The sequence below is a fragment of the Candoia aspera genome, chromosome 2 (assembly GCF_035149785.1).
Source record: "Candoia aspera isolate rCanAsp1 chromosome 2, rCanAsp1.hap2, whole genome shotgun sequence".
Classification (NCBI taxonomy): Eukaryota; Metazoa; Chordata; class Lepidosauria; order Squamata; family Boidae; genus Candoia; species Candoia aspera.
Window position 1 is genome coordinate 166,160,752 of NC_086154.1, and position 24,719 is coordinate 166,185,470.

The 24,719-nt window shown below is 38.9% G+C and overlaps 1 protein-coding gene across 1 annotated transcript in view; it reads right to left on the bottom strand.

The window, feature by feature from the left end:
* Nucleotides 1–16,184: 16,184 nt before the first annotated feature.
* MFHAS1 (multifunctional ROCO family signaling regulator 1) overlaps nucleotides 16,185–24,719 on the bottom strand; it is a 29,490-nt gene continuing 20,955 nt past the window's right edge. The window contains exons 2-3 of the mRNA XM_063294745.1: nucleotides 20,380–20,655; nucleotides 16,185–18,733 (exon numbers count right to left, since the gene is read on the bottom strand). Coding sequence (XP_063150815.1) covers nucleotides 20,525–20,655 — 131 coding nt within the window. The 3' untranslated portion in view covers nucleotides 16,185–18,733; nucleotides 20,380–20,524. The remainder of the gene's footprint in view (nucleotides 18,734–20,379; nucleotides 20,656–24,719) is intronic.

Sequence of the window (24,719 nt, forward strand, 5' to 3'; positions counted from 1 at the left end):
GTCTAGCACAAAAAAATCATCAAAGGAAGTGCTGATTTTTTTTGCAGTGTATTTTGTTTGATAATTGTCTTGTGCTTTTTTTCCTTTTGACAGCTTTAAAATAAAGGGGCTTTTGAATTTGTCAGTTTATAATTACTTCTCCTCAGAGAGTGTCACTTACTTTTGAATGTTTATCAAAAAGTCTGCTTTTGGCTTCAGGGTGGCAGTATAAATACCTGTAGGGAAAGCAGATAGGCCTTTGGATTCAACAACTACAATTGCTAACTGCTAAGGGTTCCAAAATTAAATAAAAAAGCAACAAGGAAAGTGGGCAACCCTGATGGGTATCATGCTGTACTCAAATGAATCTGAAATCAATTGATTTGTTATAACTTGCACACTGGGCTGTTGATAATAAACGTTCATCCATGTAATAATGGACCATATCAAAAGTATAGCAGGATCAATTTTTTTCAAGGATGTTAATAAATGCAAATTATCCGATGTTTGTCTATTTTTAATAAATCTGAGAGGGATGAATTATAAGGCCCGCAATTGCCTGGCCAATAAAGCACTTAATATCCTTGTACCAATGTTAATTAATGAAATATGTCTAATTTGTACAAAATTTAGAATCTTTACCAGATTTTAAAATTGCTTGTTATAGAAGCCTCATAAAATGGTAGGGGCAATTTACCTAACTTAAAAGATACGTTACACATCTGTCTACATAGGACCCAGGATATATCAAGGGTTTAAGCCATTCACCTAGGAAGCCATCCGGATCTGGGGCTTTCCCAATTTTTTATCAGTTGAATAATCTCTAATACCTCTTGGAATGACAGGTATTTTCAAAAACATTTATATTATTCTGTAATAATGGATATTAATTTGACTCAAAAATGGATTGACGTCATATTGATCAACCTTATCTTCCAACATGAGGTGGCATCTATTTTAATGTGTCTCTACTCAATTCAAGTTAAATCATGCAAAACTTGTGAATTAACATTGTTGTCTTCTTTCTTTTTAATATCTTGCTTGATGGATAGGATTAGAGAACTTCATAGCTTAAACACTTTATGACCTTTCAGTTGACCTAAACATATTCTCCGAAGGAGGAACAACAGCCAACACTTTCTCATAAGAATAATAATATCGAAGTAGTTTTTAGTCATTTTTATAGCTAAATAATTCCTAGGAATAGACAGACTTCTTACCTCTGGAGGTAGGAATTCACCTTGAAAGGCATATAAAGTTCCTTTCCTCCTTTAGGAAACCATCGAATGGATGTGTCAACTCCAAATCCAATGTGTCCTTGAGCTCCTGAAGAAATTGGCATCTCTTCCTCGAAAAATAACAGAGGATCAGCAAAATCTGCCCATGCAAAGCATATTAGGCCCTTTCACCTTTTGTTCCTGCTGAATTTACCAACCAGAGCTCCAACAGTGAAATTACCTTGCAGGGATTCTCTTTCATCTGGCCACGTTGAATACCAATATTGTTTGTCATAGTAGCCATGGAAGCAGTACCTTATGACCTACTCATAAAACAAGGAAACCCTAACAAATACTTTTCAATCTAGAAGCCCCAAATCTATGTCACTTTCCTCTTCGAATTCTGCTTGGGAGGAAAGCCAGCAGAACTGACATGCTATACAAACCCCCCTGAATATTTTTCCTTCTAAAAATGTGCATCAGAGTGTGGTGTTCCATGGCAACAGTGCAGCAGAAGAAAGTAGAACTTACTTGAATGGGTAATCTGTCAGCACATTTGCATTTGATTGTGAAACATGATCAGGACAGAAAGCACATTATTAACATTATAGGAGAAATATAATCTGGTTATGAAAATATCCCTGGCAATGTCTGGACGATTTCATTCGTCTCATTTCCTTTTTATTTGTTTATCTGACTTTAAAAATACTCATGGCCCTTAGTGGCAGTACGTCATAGAAACCTCATCTCCCTCCACAAGCAATTAGAAGGGCTTGTTTCTATAAACGGAATCAAGTGGGAAAGCTTTTTCCTTTTGCAGTTCTGCAGGATGCCACTTTGTGCATGATGGGGAGGGGGTGTAAAGGCTTTATTTAAATATATTTCTCACTAACTCCCCATGTGGAAGAAAATTGCATGTTGAGGGCAGCCTCAGTTGAAAGCCTCCCTCATGCAAGAGCTTTCTATGTGCAGATTAGTTTGGCCTCCAAATATTGAAATCTATAATTGCAGCTGAAATTAGTACAGCTCTGGAGGTATCAGTTGTTTTTTTGTTTATTTTAAAAACACTACAATGCCTCCCACAAACATTATTCTTTCTGCTGTGAACCCAAGTAATAGATATAAAAACTAATTGGGAAATTGTGTGTGTTTCAGACCTAAATGGATAAATATGGAAGCTTGTACATGGGAGAACCAAAAGTGCAAAAAACTAGGACAAGCTCCAGCTTTCCTAGGCAGTGATCTTCGGGATAAACACCTCCACTGAGCTTCAACTGAATTTAAATATTGGCAACATACAGTCACATCCACAGTGGTGTCAACATCTGCAAGATGGTGGGTGCAGTGTTGGCTCTAAGCCCTACTCCTTTTGAGCACACATCAATGTGGCACACAGGGACAAAAGGGGTGGGCCTCGGATTTCAACACCACACTGGCCATCTTGCAAATGTTGACGTCCTGCAGATGGATTGGCAAAGTGGCAGCCACCTGCTTGGCCTTGTGTGGGCTTAAAAGCTAAATAGGGTCAGGCGTGGTAAGGCATTTGGATGAAAAACTTTTAGGCTAATGAATAATGGAGGCGGCCAGCTGGCGGCAGTCCTTTCTAGCAAAAGGCCTTTTTTCCTACACGCAGTCACTTGTCACTGTCCTAGATCTTCATCTGCCAAACATCTATTACCTTTGGAGGCCCTCTTGATGGTGAGGTCCTGTGACACTACTGCCTATATGGGTAAACTCAGTATTGGATGGGTTTAGGGTTCATGGGATGCTGAAGAAGATGGTGTTTTGCACAATATCCTCAGCCAAAGATGAGCATATGGCACATACACAAGCACACATGGTTGTCCAGGATGCTTTAACCAGATTCTTAGGCTTAACATGTAGTTCTAACCTGACACAGCCACCATTTTGTTTTTACAGAAACTAGAATCTGTGACCTTCAACAAGCTTTGGTTTCCAGTTCTGATTTCTGCCAACCCAAAATAGCATCCATATCTTGGATTCAGACAACATGAGTCCAAAACTTCTGAGTACCATGTGCAGTGGAGGATAAATTAGTAGCTCAATTGTGCTTGTTAACTGGATGTTTAGGTTTAGAGAGTTATATGAACGCACCTGTTCAGTAACAGAAGACAAACTTTTTAAAAAGTTGATGTCCTGACCTTTTATTGACTCATTCAACTACAAATGCGTGTGTGTGGGGGGGTGTGGGGGTGTGTCAGGGGAAAATTTCCAGCATTGCTAGGAGGCTCAACTATGTTCCTGCAACCCAGGGGGCAGCCTCTTTTCCTATTGAAAGATATTCTTGTTAAGCCCCCTCCACACCCCGCTCAGCTATTACACTGCAGCTACAATTGAGCCCCCGCCGCCACCCCCCATCTCCAGACACACATATATGTTTAATGTTGTACAGCCTTCTTCAAGTAGTGTTAAATAAAATACAATGATTGTGGTGTCCTGGGGGCCATATAGGCATTTTAATATTTATTTCCATTTTTACAAGTGATCTTTCCTCACTTCTACCCCACATTACAGCTTTTTGAAAGGGGCTAACTGGAAGCTATCAGACAAATGTACACATGCACAGCAGAAAATATGTACTGAAGGTTTGGGGAGGCAAGAAAGAAAGTGGAACAAACAGAAACAGAAAGAAATAGAATCTGAAGTGGAATGACATCTTCTTTAGAATGAAATCTAGAGCTGGAAAAGATAGCTGGATGAACAGTGATAATGCTGGTTTCCTTAGCAACATGTTCATACTTTGTCTAGGCAAATAAGGTTGTTGATACCAGCAAACTCTTTAAAAATGTGGTTTTTTTAAAGCAGTTACTGGCTACTGCTAAAGCTGATATGGCCCACAGATATATTCAGTAATTGAATACAAGAAAGGTTGGGAGGAACATTTTAAAACTTGTCGCAACGTTAAGATGCAATATTCTGTTCTAAAATGCAGTGAAATCATTAGATCTTCTGGGAACAGGATTTCCACTTATGCCTTTAAGTATAAAAGCTTTCCCACTGAAAGGATATTAATGTATGCTGCTCCAAGATACAGGATTTATGAAATTTTGTTTTTCAATTTAATTGCATCTTTCCTGCCCAATCCAATAATGTTGTCTCCAGGAGGCAATATTCACAGAAAAGCAGAAGAAGTGGACCTATGATGGCCTCTGGAGAATTCTCAATTAGGATAATATCTGCGATGGGATCTTTGGAGTCCAGGCATAACCAGATCAGGACATCTGATTCAGCCCTTCTCAGATGTGGTGGAATTGTTTTGAAACGTGAAGCATTTGCCTCCTCAAAATCCATTCTGTAATTTCAGACATTTCCCATTAATAGGTTCTAGACAAATGTTAAAAAGATTTAACATCCTCTTCCAGGAATACTGTGCTGTGCCCTTCCTCCCAGACATGTATAGAAACTGTGCTAATACCGGTGTGTGTGTGTTTAATCTTTTACCTTTAAATATAAAAATGCCCCATAAGTATCCAGAGTGGCAAAGATTGTAAACAGGAGGTTAGCACTTCACTTTGAAGCATTCCTGGAAGTCCCTTCCAGAGAAGAAAAGGACACATACAGTGCCCGCTTGTCTGGTAAAGGGAATGCTTTGGGGATGGCAGCAATGCAACCGTGGGATCTGGAAGAGGCTTGATGGAGTAAGAGAAAGGAGGGTGCCCAGAAAGGAGGACAAAACTGGGAGGCTTCTTTCTGAGCACATAAATGCATGCTTGTACTATAGGAGTAAATGTGTGATTGGATCTTATCTGTTGAGTGTTGTAGTGTCAGGGCTACCTGGAGTAAGAAAAAGGAATTTAAAGGAGTGGCCTTGAGGCTGACACCACTGGGCAAATTGTCTTTCAGCCTCACCCATTTGAAGTGGGTATTTTATGTCTAACCACTGAGATACGGCAGCCATAAAACTTCCTTAAAATTCCAAAGGTTCACTAGCTTTCCCTCCCCTCCATCATCTAGATGGAATTTTGAATGTGGATGTTATCTCTGATAGCCCATTTCATGCACAAAACAACTATACCTGAAGAAATCAAGCCCAAAGCATTCTTCCTGTTACCTATATTTGAAAATATATAAAGCCAAAGAAATTCTCCCTCTCTTTTCCAAAGACAACATCACATATATGTATAATCCCAAAAGCAAATATGCATCACCTCCTGGTTTCGTATTTTCAGATTCATGGATTTTTGCTTTAGCAAAAATATTTGGTAGCCTTTGTTCTTTCATAAGGGTGTGTCTTGTTGCGATTTTAGAATTTTCTGCAGGGAGGAATATGGTATCATGGGTTACCAACCAGCTTCAAATAGCTTCCTTGGCATCCACCATACTTCTACTGTTGTACATCTTTAAAAAAAAATTAAACAAATAGTAGAGGAGGCTGGCATGCTGCAGGCCAGAAATTCTATCTAGAATATTATATTTTCAGAAACGTTTCTTAAGGGTTATCAATATACCCCCACCAATGTGTTTTTATTGCATCTTTGTAGCAAGGCCGGTATAGTTGCTATCCACTCAGAAAAGTAATTACTTTCTGGGCAGTGGTCAGAATTGTAGCAGGAAGTTTACAGGTAGTCCTCAGTTAATAACCATTCCTTTAGTGACAGTTTGGACTTATGACGGTGCTGAAAAAAATCCACTTATGAACGGTCCTCACATTTATGACCGTTGCAGCATCCCCGCGGTCACATGATCATAATTTGGGCACTTGGCAACCTGTTCGTATTTATGACCGTCACAGCATCCTGCGGTCATATGATTGCCATTTTCGACTTTCCCTGCTGGCTTCTGGCAAGCAAAATTAATGGGGAACCACATGATTTGCTTAATGACCACCTGGTTCATTTAACCCCCAACGTGGTTTTGCTTAACATCTGCAGCAAAAAAGGTTGTAAAATCAGGTCCAATTCACTTAATGACTGCTCCACTTAGCAACTGAAATTCCGGTCCTGATTGTGGTCATTAAGTGAGGATTACCTGTGTACCTCTCCTTGCATGCCCCACTCAGATACAGCTGCATTTTTAATACAGCTGCAACCTGTCCACAAGCAACACAAGTCCTACAGTGAGGCAGGTGGAGTTCATGCATCAATAATTTGTGCGTCCACCTCTTCAGGCAAAAGAAAATCAAACTGGAGGATGATGGAGTTGTCTAAATGTGCTAATATGGTGGCTGGTGCCTCCCTGTATATTCTGGTAGGTTCTCTTTTGAGACTGGACAGAAATTTTTATTCTGCCTTTCTGCCTGTAGGATTCTCATGATGATGATGATGCCTCACTTAAAACTTCACATAGTTAAAATCATTATCATTATTCAGAGAGGCCTGAAAATGAAGGTTTACTCCTTTCGTGGAAGTGAAAAGTGGGGGGGGGGACAGAACTCTGCTTTCCAGTTTTCCTCTCCTCCTATGGTAGCCATTTTGAGGATTCTTCCCAAATCCCAAATGTGTCCAAAAATCCCCTCCAAATTGGAGTTCCCTGGCTCAATCTCATTAAAGATTAGATTTAATCCTATAATTATTTAACTTGAAGTGAGCCCTCAGAACTCAGTGGGACTGAATTCTGTGTTGCAGTATCAAACTGCACAGGTCTGCAAAATATCCATTTTGCACCTTCATGCTAATGCTTTTCTTTCCAAACTCCAACATTACTTTTCTTCACATATAGTTTAACAAAGTCAAAATCTTGCTTGCTTACTTTCTGGCTTTTTAATTAGTCTCCAACAAAAATATGATACATATTGTTATATGTTGCTATATTATTTCATTTTAGAATTCTTTTTGAACTGCGCATGAAAGGAACCATTGAAACGATGACTGACTGCATTTAGAACAGATGGAGGATGTTATTTTTAAATATTTTTATGTGGAGGATAAAGTGGTAAGCATAGTGTTAGATAAGTACCTCGTAATTTCCAAAACTCAAGTAAATTGTGAAAAGACACACACCAAATTACTGTTTTGAGGTTAATAACAGCCATAGATTATTCAAGTTTAAGGTGATGTTTATTGTCAACTTCTTGGTCTCACTGAGATGTTTTAAAAGGTATTTTATTTTTCTTATAAAAACGCCTGTACTGTAAAATGGAGATGTCTAAATTATAGACAACTATAATTTAGTTCCTATGCCCTCCATTGAACCACCACTCAAATATTTTACACTAACAGTCTTTATTCCTGTCCTTCAGGGGCAAATCCTAAAGATGGGTTAAAGAGAAATCGATCTTTTGAGGAATTAAAAGAAAAGCACACATTTATTTTGGCAGCATTGTGATGTATAACCAGGAAACCGCTTTTCCTGTTATATTGCTGAGAAATAGATACCAGGGCAATTCCCCAACAATTTTCAAAGGACCTTCACATGGCAGAATTTCATGATCTTCTCGAAACAACTGGCAGAGGCCAGCTATTGATGCAACGATAGCAGGATCCTATTGAGACACTTTGCCAGCCAAAGTCTCTGCTTGGCTGCACCATCTATACCAAAATATCTTGCAGATCTAAGAAGGGTTTTAAAATTGCATTTGTTTTTAAAATGCAGCTGCAACAACTGTTTATACTCAGGCCTTACAACAGAATGATGCTGAACAAGAAAACAGATAGGGACCAAAGTCCATTGGCAGGGGAGGAGCCACCTTCAAACCCTAGTAAACGCTAACTTTCACAAGTGCCCCCAACTTCATTTTGGCTTTCAGTATGAGGGTTGAAGCTGGTCAGGCTGGAAGTAGAGTCAGGACTGTTATCAAAACACAGTGCAGGTGCCCTTCACATCTGAGGCTGAGAAATGAGTGCAAGAAGTCCATTACGCCATAACGGGGAGAAAGAGATGCAAGATTTAAAACCCTGTTATAAATAGAGGGCTTGATTTATTGATTTTTCAGGATTTATTGATTTTTCACTATCTGATTTTCATTATTTATTGATTGATTTGCTTTTGTATTGCCTACTTCTAAGGACTCAGGACAGTGTTTAAGGCTTCTTATATCTGCAGTGAAAGCAACTCAATTGAATTGTGTCCTTCTCTGTTGGTTGTTAGCTCAGGTTAGTGCAGGTTTGAGTTCCTAAAGAAAGATGGATTGTTGAACCCTGGATTAAGCTCTGCCAGCCAGAAGGAAACTTAAATAAGTAGCGTTCTTCCTTAAGTACTCTAAAATTGTATCGAAATTAGATTAGAATCTACCTGAAATCTTGTATGTTGAAGCCCAAAACCACTATTGACCACAGTGTTTCGGCACTATATCACAGAATGACCAAAACTTACTGAATTCTGTGTAGGGCAAACAACACATTTCAAAAGCCCGAACTAATTTAAGTTATGCTTGTTAATTTCTCAATTACCAGAAACATGACCTGTGACATAACTCACCCTAGACCTAAATTGTTCAGAAGATCCAACAAACAGAACTGCATTTAGTCCCACAGGTAAGCTTCTTATAGAATTATCAAATATACTAAATCACATGTGCACACACACAAATACAGACTGGCTTTAAAGTTCACTCATGACACCAGACACAACACAAAAATTGCTAATGCACTCTATACTTTTCAATCTCTTTCCAAATGAGACGTATCCATCTTCAACCTAAACATAAAACTGAATGGTTGTTCAGATTCCTGTAATGAAATCTATCTCAATATTCGGACTTAAACGCTTTTAAAAACAGATGGAATTTTTGCATGGGATATTAGTTATAAAAGCAGACCTTACAAAAAGCAACATTTCTTTTCGCAATGGGACAGCGGAAGGCCTCTTCCCAGTTTTTGTACTTAAATGTTTTCACAAAGATTATAGGTTTATGGCATGTAGTTCAGGCAGATCATGCACTATTCTTATAAAACATTTACATTTGCCTGATCTGGCAGGTGTGATGCATAAGCACACTCCATTTGTCCAAATGACCTTATTGATTTGAATTTATTAGCCACCCAACTCCACTGGACTCTATTATTTGGAAAACAATCTAGTTTCTACAACTCATGGACCGATCACCATCCAAAAGATGACAGAACTTTATTACCAAGCCTACAGTTTCTAGTCAAGAAAAAAAAAAGCTTATGGAATTCTTAAATTTTAATATACAGAATTCTAAATAGCCCAATTCTTATGGTCTCTTACCACCAATAAATAGTTGAATTGCCCTTGCTAAGACCCAGGTGTTACCATATTTAACTTTCCCATGCCTGACACCTTGAAGGTAACTGGCTTTCAAGCTAGCCCTTACTATTCCTTACTCCTCTTTTCCTAACAGTCTCAGCACTGTTTTCAATTCCTGGTTTATTTCACTGCTACTAGCCATATGAATGTGCTACAATCTAATTGTTGACATAAGCTGCTTTGTCTCCTGCACACAATATTGTTGTACTCACAAAATGGAGACACTTCAAATCAACAATTGTTTCTTTCAAGTACTTCTTCTAACCTTGTTGGGAGGCAAAGGCATTCCCAGAAGAATCTCTCATGAGATTTGTTTAGATGGATTGTACTATGAAATTGAGTAATGAAGCATGTACATTGCTTAATTTGTACAATGTACAAATGTACAATGTATGTGGGACAGATGTTTAAAGAGTGAAGATACATACATGCATTATCTTGACATCAGAACTCAGCAATTGTCTAGCACAGTTGCCATGCTGAACCCAATTCCAACTTCTTTGTATCTGCATAGATAACTAGAAGCCCATAAAAATAAATATTAACACTTAAAAAAAAAGACAAATACTGAACAGTAGTGAACTTTAGCAATGATCTTTCTTTCACAAAACAGAAACAAGGGCCCCGAATATTGACTGTCAACATTGCCTGTAGCTTTTATACTTCATGGTGAATATAATCCCTGAGAAGCTTATCAAGCCATGCTGTTGGCATGCTGTTTGCTCAAGAAGAGGCTGGGAATCAATGTGATGAAATGGTTATAAAGTAATATATTAACCTGCATTTTCACCAGCAGGTTAATATATTACTTTATAACCATTTCAGTTTGGAATTTCTTAATTTATTTGTTCCTGGGAAAGTGTTGTTTCAGAAGAGAAAATACTTTCCAATTTCAATTTTATGTCCTTTTCCAAAGTGAATCACAGCCACAGGAATGTAGTATCTTCCTTTGAGGAAACTAAAGAAAGAACAAAAACTATTTACATACAAGTAGCAAGTCACAAACATCCCCTAATCAACACTGTCATAAGCATAGCCCATCTGAAGAGCAAGACTATTTATGCCTCCCAAATGTTGGGAGGTGTACCAAACTAGGCTAGGCTATCCCTGTTTAGAAAAACTACTCTACCATAGTTCTCTTGGTAAAGTACAAAATGAGGTCAGGTGAACTAACAGGATGGCTTTTACAAACTTAATTTTTTAAGTAGGTCGCTGTGCTGCAAAAGGATGTACATGGGTAGAGTACTATACTTTTGTCACCACATTTGCTAAACAATAGCTTTCCAGATTTTCAGATCAGTGACTATCTACAGATGGAGCACAAAGTCTCCATCTTTTCAGGAAATGTTGTAAGATTTATCCCCCAAAATTGGGTGGAGTGGCATTTCAATTAAATTGAATTTTGTTTGAGGAATATTATATTTCTTTCTTAGATTTAGTATCCCAACTTTATGATGTTTAGGATTATGGTCCTGAGCTCAGAAAGTAGCCTGACTCACTTGGCCTTAGTTGGAAGCCGGGATAAGCTTATCAGCTGATTTCCAATTCTGGACCATTCTTCAGGAAACCGGGAGCTTCATCCTCCCATTACCTAGAACAAGAAAAATGCCTAACAGATCCCATAACTTGCAGGAAATTGGACCACTAATTGAATGAACCCAGGGGTGGAGGTGGGGCTGAATTAAATTCCTTTACAACTTTAGTTATTAAAGCTCATAGACTTAGAAAACGATAAAACTTTATGAGAAATGAAGCAAACCACATTTCATACAAATCAGAGTAGAAAATCTCAAGCTATGTAGACTAAAGCGTTTTTTAGACTAGTACTGCAGCCTTCTGTCATTGTTTGCCCATGTGATTTGACTGCCCACTCTACCATCCTTGTCTGTCTTCAACCGCTCTGGTAACAAAATGCTAATATACATAATCCCCATTTCAGTAGGGCTAAAATGGGATGGGAAAATACTGCTTATAATAGCTCAAAGACGACGACACAATATAGGACATTGGATTTAATTTGGAGGGCCTTCTTTCTACAGCAGATGGAGAATATTCCCAGCTAGTTGTTCCTCCTCCTAATTTTGGCAGGCAGGGCAGTTTTCTTTCGTGTCCTGGGAAGTGGGAGAAAAAAACCCTCCTGAGTCCACATCTGACTCAGCCAATCTGCTATGATATTGAAAATCTGCCATCAGATTCAACACCCTCTCCTCTCTTCCATGACCTGATACTGGCATAAAGGGAAGGGCAGTGTTCTGGAAGGACTGTCCCAGATATCCAGTCGGAGAAATCTTCAATGGGATGCATAGGTATACATAAATACGTCTCCTAGAAGTCCAGGGATGACAGCCAGTCTCCTAGCTGGAGACATTCTAGAGTCAACTTTAATGTTCTACTGTAGGAACAGTACTGTATATCCCACAATTCAGGATCTCTTTCCCCATCCTTTTCGGGTTCTACAAATATTGAGTAGTATCCTCAGAACTTTTCCAAGTGAAACTAACTGTGTGGCTTAAATAGAAAGCAGATGATTGATGGCCTGGTGCATTTAGAGGTGCTTCTCCCATTAACCAGACCCAGGGAAAGATACAAAAAGGTTGAAGGTTTGCTCAGATATTGTCGTGGAAACATGAAGGCCTATGTGAAGTACTCAAGCATTCATGGTGTGACCAATCCAACCATGGATCCTCCTACTAGAGACTGCTGATAATCACAGTAGTTGCCCCCCTTTTATGTAAAGTGGAGGGAACATTTTAATCCATGTGTCTAGTCTACACTGCAGTCATTGATGAAGTTTTGGCCAGCTGATTAATATCTTCATATATTGATACTAGAAAAGCCATTTGGACCATGGAATGGACATGCAGGTGAATGCAAAGGTGGCTGCCTTGATAGCTGAAACACTGAGACCTATTTAATATACTTCTGTTTTATGGGTGTTCAGGATACTTTTGTATGTTACCCTCTCCTTTCTGATTGTTTCCCAAATAAGGGAGACAATGGTGGCATCTGTCAGTGGCACTTTGAAGCCTGCAAAATGGGGTGTAGAGACTTGTCATAGTGCTTGACTGTAAAGGATTGACCTTTGTTGGCAGTCAATAGGCCTTCATGACCCTGAGGAAAGATGATAATGGCAGCAGGGTCTGAGACTCCTGCCCCTGGATTCATCCTCTGCCTCTGGATTTATCTGGGGATTGGTGGGCTGTTTTGTCAGAATGCCCTTGGGGTAAGGGTCTTGTGGAGTGTTTTTCTTAAGCAGCAGGCAATCTGCATCTCAGAATAGCCTCCCATTTCCTGTGAAGCTATATCTTGGTTCTCTCATCTAAAAGTTCTCCATCCTCCATATTGGATGAGTGGGAGGTTAATTCTCTGCAGGTGGCAGCTCCTCTCTGCACTCAGATTGGCACTATGAAACTAGCCCACTCTTGCCTAGATGTTTGGGATCCTGAAGCAGTGTGTAGATATTAGTCTTGTGTGCACTTTAAGTAGCTTCTACTTAATGCCCAGCTGAGGGCTCTGTTTATAACCAGGCAAAATGCCATTTTCCACCTTTCTGCCTCTCCAAGATCGCAGATGCCATTAGTATAGCCCTGAGAAATAGCTTCTTGGAGAAACAGCCTTGAAGCCCTGGAAAGCACAGAGCATGAGGGTGAGAGAGCTGAGAGGACCACTTGCAAAGGATGAAGAGCCGATCCACAGATCACTGGTAGAGCCAGAAACAGCAGCCTGCCATCCCAGGACTGTCACCTTTGATCCTAGGGTCCCTTTGTTCATCCCAAAGATAAATGATCCTATCATCTCAAAGCTGTGCCACTGGTATCTGCTATTTGTGTCACAGCCAAACCCTGAAGTAAACAGGAGGTACAGCTGCTTGAGTGGCTGCACATCCTAGAGAAAGCACTTACCAGAGGGTAGAGCTCAAGAGCTGGTGGTCCCATTTACCGGAATGCTCTCCAGAAGCATTCATGGAAAATGTAAGGCTATTTGGGTCTTTCCAGGTCATTGCAAAAGACAAGAGAGGAAAAAAGGAGCTGTTCTTGCTGTACACTCGAGTAGGCAGGACCAGAAACACCCTAGTAAGTTGTTCTTCCCCGTAAAGGGATGCAAAGAAAAACTACCTCTTCTTGACAGAGCAAGTGAAATGAGCAATGCAAGAAAAATACGTTATTCATGCTCATTTAGACAATTAGAAAATTACAACTAATAGTAAGTAATGAATTATTTTCTGGAGGAATAAATGAATGAGAAAGAATTAAGCAAAAAATAACACCCTAGTGTAATTGAAAATTGTTTTTAAACAAAATGAAAGATGCAGACATGTTCCAAAAGCAAACTGAAAGGCTGTGAAAAGGAATAGAAAGACAAATAAACTGATGGAGGACTGAGAGAGGTTGGTAAAAATCATAAGCAGTTAATTATTCACCAAGAAGCACCACCACACACAGCACTGGAAAATAAATCCTGGTCGATTGCAGCTACAGAACATGTATCAGCCTGTTTTCTTTCCTCCTGTCCAAAGAGCTATGGTTGAGATGACCAATCTCAAGGGTCTCTGATCTGAAGATGGACCTGTTCATTCCTGAATACACTATGTCTTATCCCCACCAAGCTATGATGGGAATAATACCTCTAAATTTTGCTCTGCTTGAGGAAGATTTTTAATCCCTCCCCCCAACCCCCCAATTTTAGATGTGCCGTACAATGTTCAGTGAACCATCCTCCCAAACTATGCCTTAGAGAACAATCCTCTACAGGGACCGAGACAAACATAAGGTAAGTCAGACACCCCTGCCTGACTCAAGCAACTAAAAAACCACTCCAAGTCTCCCCATTTTGAATCTGGTTCTGGGGTGATGCCAAGCCAGAGAGCAGTTCTATTATTTATTTTTGTTACCCTGAAGATGGGGTGTTAATCAATTAACAATGATTGAATAAATGAAAGCTCTTTTCTACATTCACTCATCTTCTGCTATTTCCTCTAATTCTTTTTTCCTCATTTCAATATTTGACTAGTAGTCCTTCAGGTATTTTCAACTTTTATGAGACAATATGTAACATCTACTTCTGGCCTGATGAGGATTTTCTAGAGATGTCATGCCAGTGTTAACCAGGGACCAGCAGATGCTGGGCAGATTTCATAAATAGGGGAAGGGGAAAAATTCCCAGTACAAAGTCTTCCTCTTTTCATTCTATTCAGTGTTAAAAGAGCCATTCCCAACTGGGCACTCTGCAAATGTTTAGATAATGGCTACAAGTTAAATGGCACTAGCCAATCTTGTTTTTTCCCTACACAGGACTATATCAATCTAGGTGGCCTGTCCACTTAACTGGTAAGGGGAACTGAAACAAACTGGATGGTCTAGCAACAAAAATGAGTATTTCCTTTCAGATAACTTTATCTTTCTAACACTACTTATCTCTCTTGTCCCCACATACTATGGAACAAGTGACAAAGAAAGGAAGAGACCCGCCTTGCCTGCATTTTGAACTGAGGCATATACGGAACTAAGCTGAGGTATGGATGGACAAACCATTACCTGAATCCTGGTTTCTCAGCCCCTTTTTTGCAGCCTGTAGGACATTCCAGCCCCCCAAACAGCATCAGAATGGGTGTCAGGCCAAACTTTTCAGGGGTTGGGGGAGGGGGGAAGGGACAATAAGTGGCAAAGTTTTAAAGAGTCTTAAGGTATTTGTTTACCCCTTCAAAACCATCCCAATATGGACAAATATTCCCCATTTGGGCTGGGGTTGAGGAGTAAAATGAGTGTCATTGCTTTCCAGAGACCTCCCCAAATGGCCCCAAAGTTTGGCTCTGCCAAACTTATTATGAGTGATATTATAAAGTCACCAGCTATGCTTCCTGTTAAAAATAAAACAGCCTGTAATCTCAAAGGAACTTTCAACCCCTGCCCTGAACTCACAGATTATTCCCATCTCCTCCAGAAAAGCAAAGAACCAGTATCCAATATTCTTATTATCTCAATATGTACATTATTTCAATATAATAGCCACGTTCAACCATTGAAAGAACTCAGCTATGTAGTGGCTGTCACCAATCCATTTTTTTAGGTCATGCATCTCTCCATCCAGGTGCTACCTTTTCAGGCTAAAAAGCTAGCTACAGTCACAGATGACACTGCAATGGTGAACAGGGGCAATACATCAGTTTGATGATGGGATGGTAAGAAAGATGCAGAATCTGTACACATAACTGCTTTTCAATAGCTTTTGCTCCGCCATCATCCTTGTTTAAATAAGGTTTGATAATTGGTTTACCAGATACATATATCTAGGTTAAAGTAAATGAATGTCTTTTGAGGCAATTCATATTCCCCTTGAAATGATATTTTGCTCACAATAAAAAAATACTGAGAGCTTTCATGCCCATTGTGCATCAACAAGGGTTCTATCCTGCTAATCAAAATTGTCAAATAGGCAGCTGCTGTGCTGATGGCTTGTTGGTGCCTGTTTACTTACTGGCTAAAATCGACTTGAACTTTTTAAAATTGTGTATGCAGTATGAAGAATAATAGAGTTCTTCATGTATGCCTCAAAGGCAGTGTATGCGTCATGTGGATATTTATAAAAGCAAAACACAGGGTTAGTTGTTGGAAAACAAACACTTCCAATCACTTGAGGAAAACAAATCAAGTTAAACATTTGGCTTGCTAATTATGTGGCACCAATTTAACTGAGGCCAACAATTAGCAATTCAATCCCTCATATCAATTGACAAGCCTTCTCTAACATTAATTCACCTCTACGATTGATTACTTATTACTGAAACAAGTCAACTTTTTCATAAATACATCCAAGACAGACTTTTCTTGATTATTCCTTAGATCTTCTTTCATTGTGAAATCAACGTGATCTTTCTGATCTGCTCTCTGGAATGAGGGAATGAATATTACATTGGATGACCTCTTACTTCTGCCTGAGTTTTGTAATTGCTTTTTAAGACACTTCCAATTAGACCGCATTAGTGCTCCACTATAATCCCAAGTAACAATTTGAGAACAAGTATGCTGGGCAAAAAAATCTATTCAGCTCTTTTAAAACTTCTTTTGCTTCTCTGATGTTGCCAGCTGCCAACCCAACCATGACTCAAGGTAAATGGGAGGGGAGAATAATGTTAACTATTTCTAATTTTAAAGTCAGTCCAGCACTCTAGCCTGCTGCACAACTTTACTTGCTGCTGGCAAATGAATTCTGTGCCAACCTGCAAGTTTCAGAACGTCTTAATTAGAATTCAGAATTTCTTAATTAAAAAAAATTAAAAAAACGAAGCAGACACTATGTGCATAATTAGGCTGGACGCTATCTCCATGACTGGATTTTCGCATAGCTCAGCAACATTTTAATTGCTGAGCCAATATTAAGGCTAAGTCAAGCAAGCTCCTAAAAAAACTGACCATGGACAGACGGACGTTCTAAACAAAGGAAAAGAGCCAAATGAGCAGAAGGAAGAGTGTCACCTTAATTGCCAGTTCCTTTGCAGGAACTGCCAGCCCTAATCCAAGAAACTGAAAAAAGAAAGAATAAAAAGTGGGAGGGAGAGAAGGGAAGAACATTTCCAAAACCAGCTGCCCATAGCAAATGGGCCTTTCCTGGAAGGAGCTGAAGGAGCTTTTAGAAGCTTATAATTGATACGAAGCTGATCCCTGATTTTGCCATGTTATAATTCTGGCATGCTGGACTTTACTCTGCTTCTCCTGCCTCCCAAGCATATTGAAGATGGCAAGCAGATGGAATCAGATTTCAAATTAACTTCCAACCAAACCAAAAGGAATTACAACACATGCAGAGATTGAACTGAAAGCAGAAAGTAATAAACCTGGAAAAAATTGGACATATGATTAAAGGTACTTGAATACACAGTAGTGTTTTGTGGCATGCTAAAATTCACCAGTGCAAGATAAGAAAGATCAAGAAAATATTGTACCATCAGGCACATCTTCTGTTTCAAAGCACTACCCTAATCTCTACCCAGTGGAACAGTAAAAGGCCCATAACTGTACACTAGATTTTTTCACAGGCTGCCAATGGGTAAACGTTCAGATGAATGAGATGGAAGGAGTTCATGCACTTTTCATTTCCGAGTTACCACATCTTAAAAGTACATGGCAAGTGAGAAGAGGTTTTGGGGACTCCATTATATATAAGGCTACCATGTAAAGTTTGCCTTCAAAACTAGTTACCCTGCACATCCAGGCTACAAACTACTCCACTCTGTTAAACCACCTGTGTGGTGAGCAAGTCTCTTTCCAGCCATTCAGTGAGATGCTTTTATAAACTGAAAAGCAAAAAAAAAAAAAGTATGTTCTCTCTTTCCCAGTTCTTCCTTTTTAGGCTGTTTCTGTGAAAGCAACAGGAACAATTTTGCAGATGTTTAACTTTTGCAAATTTATTTGCAAGGCTACATTAGGTTATTTGGCTGCACTTACATGAGAACAAATCTAGTTGTTTTGGTTCAGGCCAAAGGGAACTCAGCTAGTAGTGCTTGACTAAGGCTGGGTGAACTCCAAAATCTGACTTAAACTCCGAGATTACAGTTTATCCAAGTTCTTTCTTCAGTGAAAACTCTGTGATATAATGGATTTACATAAGGATCATTCAGACCATTTATGTCATCATGAGGACTGTGCCTGTAGGTGAAATGGAGGATTATTGGGTTTTAATAAAATTTGGCTTCATTTAATTATGTAGTTCCGCCCAAGATTCTATCTGTGATATCTCAGACAACAACCGATGAACTTGTATATATGTGTATATATGTAAGCTTCCTATGTCTTTTGCCACACTGCTATTCTTGTACACAAGCAACAGCTAGTGCTAGGATTTAAAAGACTGCTGGTTGGGCTGAAATGTATTAGAAGAACTGAGAAAGCTATCCCACAGACATAATGGAACTCCCCAAGCACCATTCTGACTGTCTTTCTGGCTTATAAAGACCGTGGAGAAAGTGAATAGATGTTAGACGTCTTGCCTGCTGGAGAGGCCAACTGAAGCTGCCAGTGATATTCAACACCTACCTTCACAGAAACCACCAAAGTTAACAACAATTCCTTTTCATTAGATATTTCTTCAGGTACATCTAATGGTACATACATTGAGAAAACGCTTACATTCGTGAGTCCAAACAAGTGCAAAACACAGGCCAATAGCGTTCTCAGCAAACAACGGTCTTGGTTCTTGTGAGAGCCTTCATACTGCAGCGTAATCAAATTCAACAGTAGATCAGGATGAGGACGCTTTCTGTTTCTTCTGAGCATATAAGTCCAACCCCAATCGGTGAAAAGGATCAGTTCAGGTAGATTGCAGATTTGTGTCCACCCCAATGCACAGCCTTCAGCACACCTGCTCTCATTAATCTGTATGTTAGAAGAAGGCAGAACTGAAGTCTCCAGGTTCGTAATGCTTATGGTTCCAAATATATATATTTCATTACCTTATCGCTGCCTGACCCCCAAATAAAATAAATATCTAAATAAAATTAAGGACAACTAAAGAGAACACACATGTTTATTCTTACTGAATCAGATCAACATCTATTAAACTGAGCAACTGATATCCAACAAAATCTTGGATATCTTCAGGAAATCCACATGCAGAGCACAATAGGGATAACCATTCTCTAATACTTTGACATAGCCAGTCTCTGTACAAGGCTATCTTGGTTGATCTGCCTTCCATGATCCTTGGTGATGGTAATCCAACGAATAAATAACAGGAGGAAGTTGTACTTCAGTATTACTCAAATAATCATAAAATCAGTCAGTACTGAATAGCCATTATGAAAATTTTTAATATAGCCTCTTTCCAAAAGGAAGACGACACTGAATTTAAAACATTGCCCCTCCCCACATTCAAAGGGAATCTTATACTGAAATCAATTTATCTGCCTCCATTATCTTGTTCTGAGGTAATAGAATTGAAAGGAACGGGCCCTTCTGTTTAAATGTAAAGTATTAAAAAAAAATCTGTCTTCTTTTCAGGTAAATACAGTCCACTTTAAACATTCAATATTTGTTTTAGTAGGATAATTATAAAAACAGAACAACTTAAAATACTGGCCCCTCAGTAGGAACTCTGCTCTTATTGTCAGAACTGTTCTAGCTAATCAGTAGAGAAAAAAACTTAAATTTTATCAGTTAGTGTTCAGTTTTAAAAGTCTTGGTTCATTATGGGAATGAATGTATAAGTGGCAAACTAACAGAGGGGAGGCAAACTCTTGAGTGCTCACCGGACACAATTAAGCATCATCGCCTTTGAGGGCTGCAGGAAATCTTTGAAAGACATGCTGGTTTCTTCAAAAGAACAGGTTTGGATTTTCTCCCTTTTTTCCAGGTATTTAAGGGTGGGAACAGAGCAGGATGGCCCAAAATAAGATTGCTGAAAGTCAGTGACAAAACGACTGAATACTGGCAGTAACATCTGGACTGTTCTAGGGGACTGTGGGAGGTTGAGAATAGAAATAAGAGCTGCTCTCCTTCCGGAAGCTTCCTGCTTCTATTTCCATTCTTATTTTTGGAAAAAAAAAAATTGCCTACCAAAGCCCAATCATTTTGATGCCAAGTATCTATTGTACAATATCTGAGAGTACTGGGAGCCGTAAATGTTACACTGGATACTGTATGTGGCCTACTGGTTACTCATCTCTGGTTAAACATGCTTTGGAAGGTATTGGGAACCATCTCCTCAGTCCTGAAATTTTTGAAATTTGTATTCTCTAAATACATACACATGTAGGAATTGCTTCCTATGACACTCGTAACTGATGATGGTGAGTATGAATTGCTCTCAATGAGCCTACTCCCCAGGCAGTCAGTTTGCTCAGAACGTAAGTTGTTGATAAGATTCCAAAGCACAGCAAACATAGAAGTACCACAATGTATACCATAAAGTATAAATTTCAAAAAAGAAAATCAAACCACCCTCATAAAATTCTGACCCTCCACTTCAACTTGATTTAATTGTAGCGTATTCCCCATTTGCAAAAGAAGCAACCCCATCATACCTTTATTTCCCAAGCTGTGATATTCAGGGCCCATAAATAATTAGAACCATCTCTGGGCGGTGTATCTCCAAAAATGCTTAGCAAGGGCTTAAGGGGCATTTGGCGTGTCCTTATAATAGGGGCCAACACAGGCAACTTCCAGCAGTCACTTGGAGCAAGGGCTGATCACTGTTGGAGTAGGGGGATAAACCAGAGCCACGTTCACTTGCTCGTTACCGTTCTTCGGACAGATGATCTCCGTCACTCCCTCTGGCCTGGGCTGACTTAGCAATTCTCCTGAAATAAAGAGGATAGAGTATGCTAAGGTAACAATTATGCATTTAGCCTCAGGCCTAGATCCACAAAGGTGGTAAATTTCCAGTCAGCTATAAGTCACAGCTGAAAATGTCACTGATCTCTTGAAGATGAACCTAATACAAAAATGCCACCCAATATAATGATAATCTTGATGAAACTGAATGACTAATGGATTATAAATGTCCTTGATGAAAGCTATCATTCATTCTCCATTTCCATCACTTAAGGCTTGGTAAACTCCAGATAATTTTTTCCCCCAGAAGTAGTCCATTACTTCATGAGGAGATACTACAAACAGGAAAAGACTGAAATTCAGAATACTGGCAGATGTGCTTCCTAAGACTAAGATTTAAATAAGTAAGTAAGTAAGTAAGTTGAACTATATCATTAACAGATATGGAAAATACTGGAGGCAGACAAAAATACAAACTCACAACTTTAACCTTTCTCAGTACAGAGATTTCTTAGACATTAAAATATAATGAATTTGTATGAAGCAACCCCAAATAGATATTTAACTACATTAGTGCCTTGCTAGACCAGATCAAGGTCTATCCATGCCAATGCTTTTTTGAAAGTGTACAAGAATTTGACTGTTTCTGTTGTACTATGCTATGCTACACAGGTTAAAAGAAAAAGAAAAAATTTCTATAATTTCTACATCTCTCCCACAAATCCCTGGCTGAACAGATTATTTAAAAAAGAGCGAGTTTTGAACAGTAGATGAAAAGATTTTAAACAGTGGAAAATCCATAATAGCACTTACCTTACTTTTCTCAGCAGGGAATAACTAATTTGTCCGAACATCTGTGCTATTTTATTTTTCATTTTATCAATCCTAAATAATCCCACAGCAACACAGAATCACTGCCACAACCAGTACCAATGGTAAGAGATAGTGGCCACATGAATTAAATAATCTGCATGCAAATGATAAATGCATGCAATCATAAATGTGTCTGTCAAGCTATGAAGATGAAAAACAAAACATATTTCATAAACAACCCTTGTGGAATACATATAAAAATTGCCTGTGACATCATCAACTTGCCACTGCCATGTTCTGCTGTTCTGCATTCCCATTTTCTCTTCTGCTCTGGCTTATGTTAAACTGGCTTTCCAAATAAGCTCAGAATAGCTGACAAAAGTTAATTAAAAGTGGCAACCCTATGTTGTCTATTCTTGAGGTTATTTAGGAGCAGCAATGCCTGCAATTCCACATTATGTAAGGAAGAAAAACCCATATATGGAGTCCAAACTCAGGTTCCCACAGTTAAGCTTTTGTTTAAAACAGACTAATTTCAGAGATGCAAAGTGTGACAGAGGACAAATGAAAACCATAGAAATCTTAAGAAAGGTAGCTGGAACAAGACTGTCAGTGTCCGTGCCCTGCATGACCTTATAAGACACAGGGGACATTGTGTAAAACAATTTTTAAAGTGCACAATAAATCAAGCAAAATAAGAGAAGCAGTGAAAAACAGATCAATGTGCATAATTTACACAAATCCCAGAAACCACTTTTTCCCCCTTTTCACCTTTTGGTAGCAAAGAATATCCACATTCCTCCTGGTGTCTATGTACAATATAGCCTGTGTCTAAATATCGGTGTTATGCTACTGAAACAGGTATGGAAGCTTTCCTTAATTATCTTCCATACTACCATGAACCATCTCCCCTGCCTGCTTGCTTGCTTTTCTTTCTACTGCAGTCCTTGGCAGCCCATGATGTACCCTTCTCTTCGTGGTGGACCCTTCTCTACATGAGTGGTAAGGCTTGGGGTGAGGACACCAATGACATTTCTGAATTTCTCACTGCACCCTACTTGATTCGTTAACAGCTTATTCCTCAATTACAGAACCACATAAGCTCAAGTAAACAATGCATTACAGGAACTTAAACTAAGAAGGAAAAAATAAAACACTATGCCCTTGCTTTACTGAATTAAGCCCCAACTGAGTTTGTGAGAAATTAGACATGCTTTGCAGATCAGTGTCAGGAAGTCACACTGCCTGAACAAATTACTGGCTTCTGTTCTTCACAAAGTTCAAGCAAAAAAGGAATGGGGGAGGGACGTGAGGGGCCTTCAAATTCTTTAGCTTCCTTTACTGACAAAATCTCTTCCAATTAGAACATAGCCGGAAGTGCATTCTTTCAAAGGAATGAAACACTCCACTGGAAAACCTCCCTCTGGCTGCAACAAGCCATTTCATAAACGTAAGAGAAAATAAAATTTAAAAAAAATATATTACCATTTCTTTTATTTTAAAGTAACCACCAGGGCACTGATTAAAACAATGTACTGTACTACTCTTGCAACTGGGATTACTAGTTTTTATTACATTTATTGTTTATTGTGGAATTGTGATTTTTTTTTCTATTATCAAACCAGAAAATTACTAGAACTAGCATTACATATAAACAAAATGGAGGAGTGCAAAATAAAGGAATGGGGCTCTTGTAGCTAATTCTCGTACTCAGAGTATTCAGCACTTACTTTACATATGAATATAGTAAGGTAATCAGTTTCCGTATCTCCTCAGACATTGTACCTTTTCAATCATGTTCATTGTAAGCATGGGGAGGGGAGAGATTGCAGTTAAGAAAACAGATCCACCTTTACAAGATGGTTATTGAGACCAGACTCACCCAAGTGCAAATCTTCAGAACAGCTACCATACCTTTCCCTGAGCTCACACGGTAACCATGCAGGCTCAGGAAAATACATGCAGATATGTTATTGTGAAACCTAGGAATAGGCATGGCTCTTTTAATGAACTGCCCATCTTGGATCTGGAGCACCTTCACTTTCTTCAGATCAGATTGCTGCGCCCAACTAATACATACAGACATCTCCAAGGGTAATTGAGGAAAAAGATGCACAATAATGCATAAACAACATAGCTTAGTATAGTAGTGCAAGATTCAAATTTATTTCTGGTGCTATTATATGACTGCATAGCCAACATTCTTTCTGTACTGCAACAGCTCCCACTGCATTATCACTGAAATTTATCACATAAACTAGGAATGTTTATTTTCAGATAGCATCTGCAAATCCCAACATTAAAAAAAAAAAAAATGTAAATAATTCTAAAGTAGTTTTAAATGGCTGAAAATCGCATAGGTTTTAGTGATCCTGTGACATTCTCATTCTTGAGATTTGGGATGTGAACATCAACATCTTGTGAAATGTGGGGAACTCCTACATTTGTGGCTATTTATTTATGTTTAAATTATGATGGTAATTTGGGTAGCCATTTTGGGACCACCTGCAGTATCCCTGAAGACTATCAGTGGTCCCAAGACCAGACATACGGAACTAAAGCCTTATGGCTTCCCTGCCATAGGAGACCTATGTTCTCTTGAAAATGAAGCTATGAAAGAATTATGTAAGAACCAAAGCTGTGGATGAGACACTTATACCACAAGTATCTGTCCTCATAAAAGTCTATCTGCTCATCAGGGATATTTGGAGATACTAGCAGAAGCCAACTCTCTTTGAAGTAAAGGAGAAAGATCTTTAGTGGGTTGTTTGCAACTGTGTTTAGTTGTTCACAGAACATTTGCTAGCAATATAGATTCCCCCTCCTGCTCTTCACATTCTACAAATCTGATTGAAAGTGTTGGGGAATGCTCTGCAACATATCTGGGGGCGTTGTGAAGAGAGAAAGGCAAGGCCAAATCCCATTGCACAATCAGAAGCGCACTTGCATAACATCTGACATAATTCACTCAGTGTTTTAGTCCCAAAGAAATCCGTTCTTAAGAGAACCACATTAGTGCTTGTCCTGGCTTGTCTTTACATAACATCATTATTATAGCAACCTTTTACATCTTGTTTCAACTGAATATGTTCTCAGCATTTTCTTTTTCTGAGCTGCAACATGCTACTGGCTTAATTTTTTATTCCTTTTATGTTCATCAACAGAAGTGGCTGTGGTTGTATGAATATTAATTTAAAATTGATTTGAAAAACATGTTCTCTTAAAGACTGGTTTCTTAGAGAAATTCATTATAGTCCAATTCCAGTAATTGTGTTAG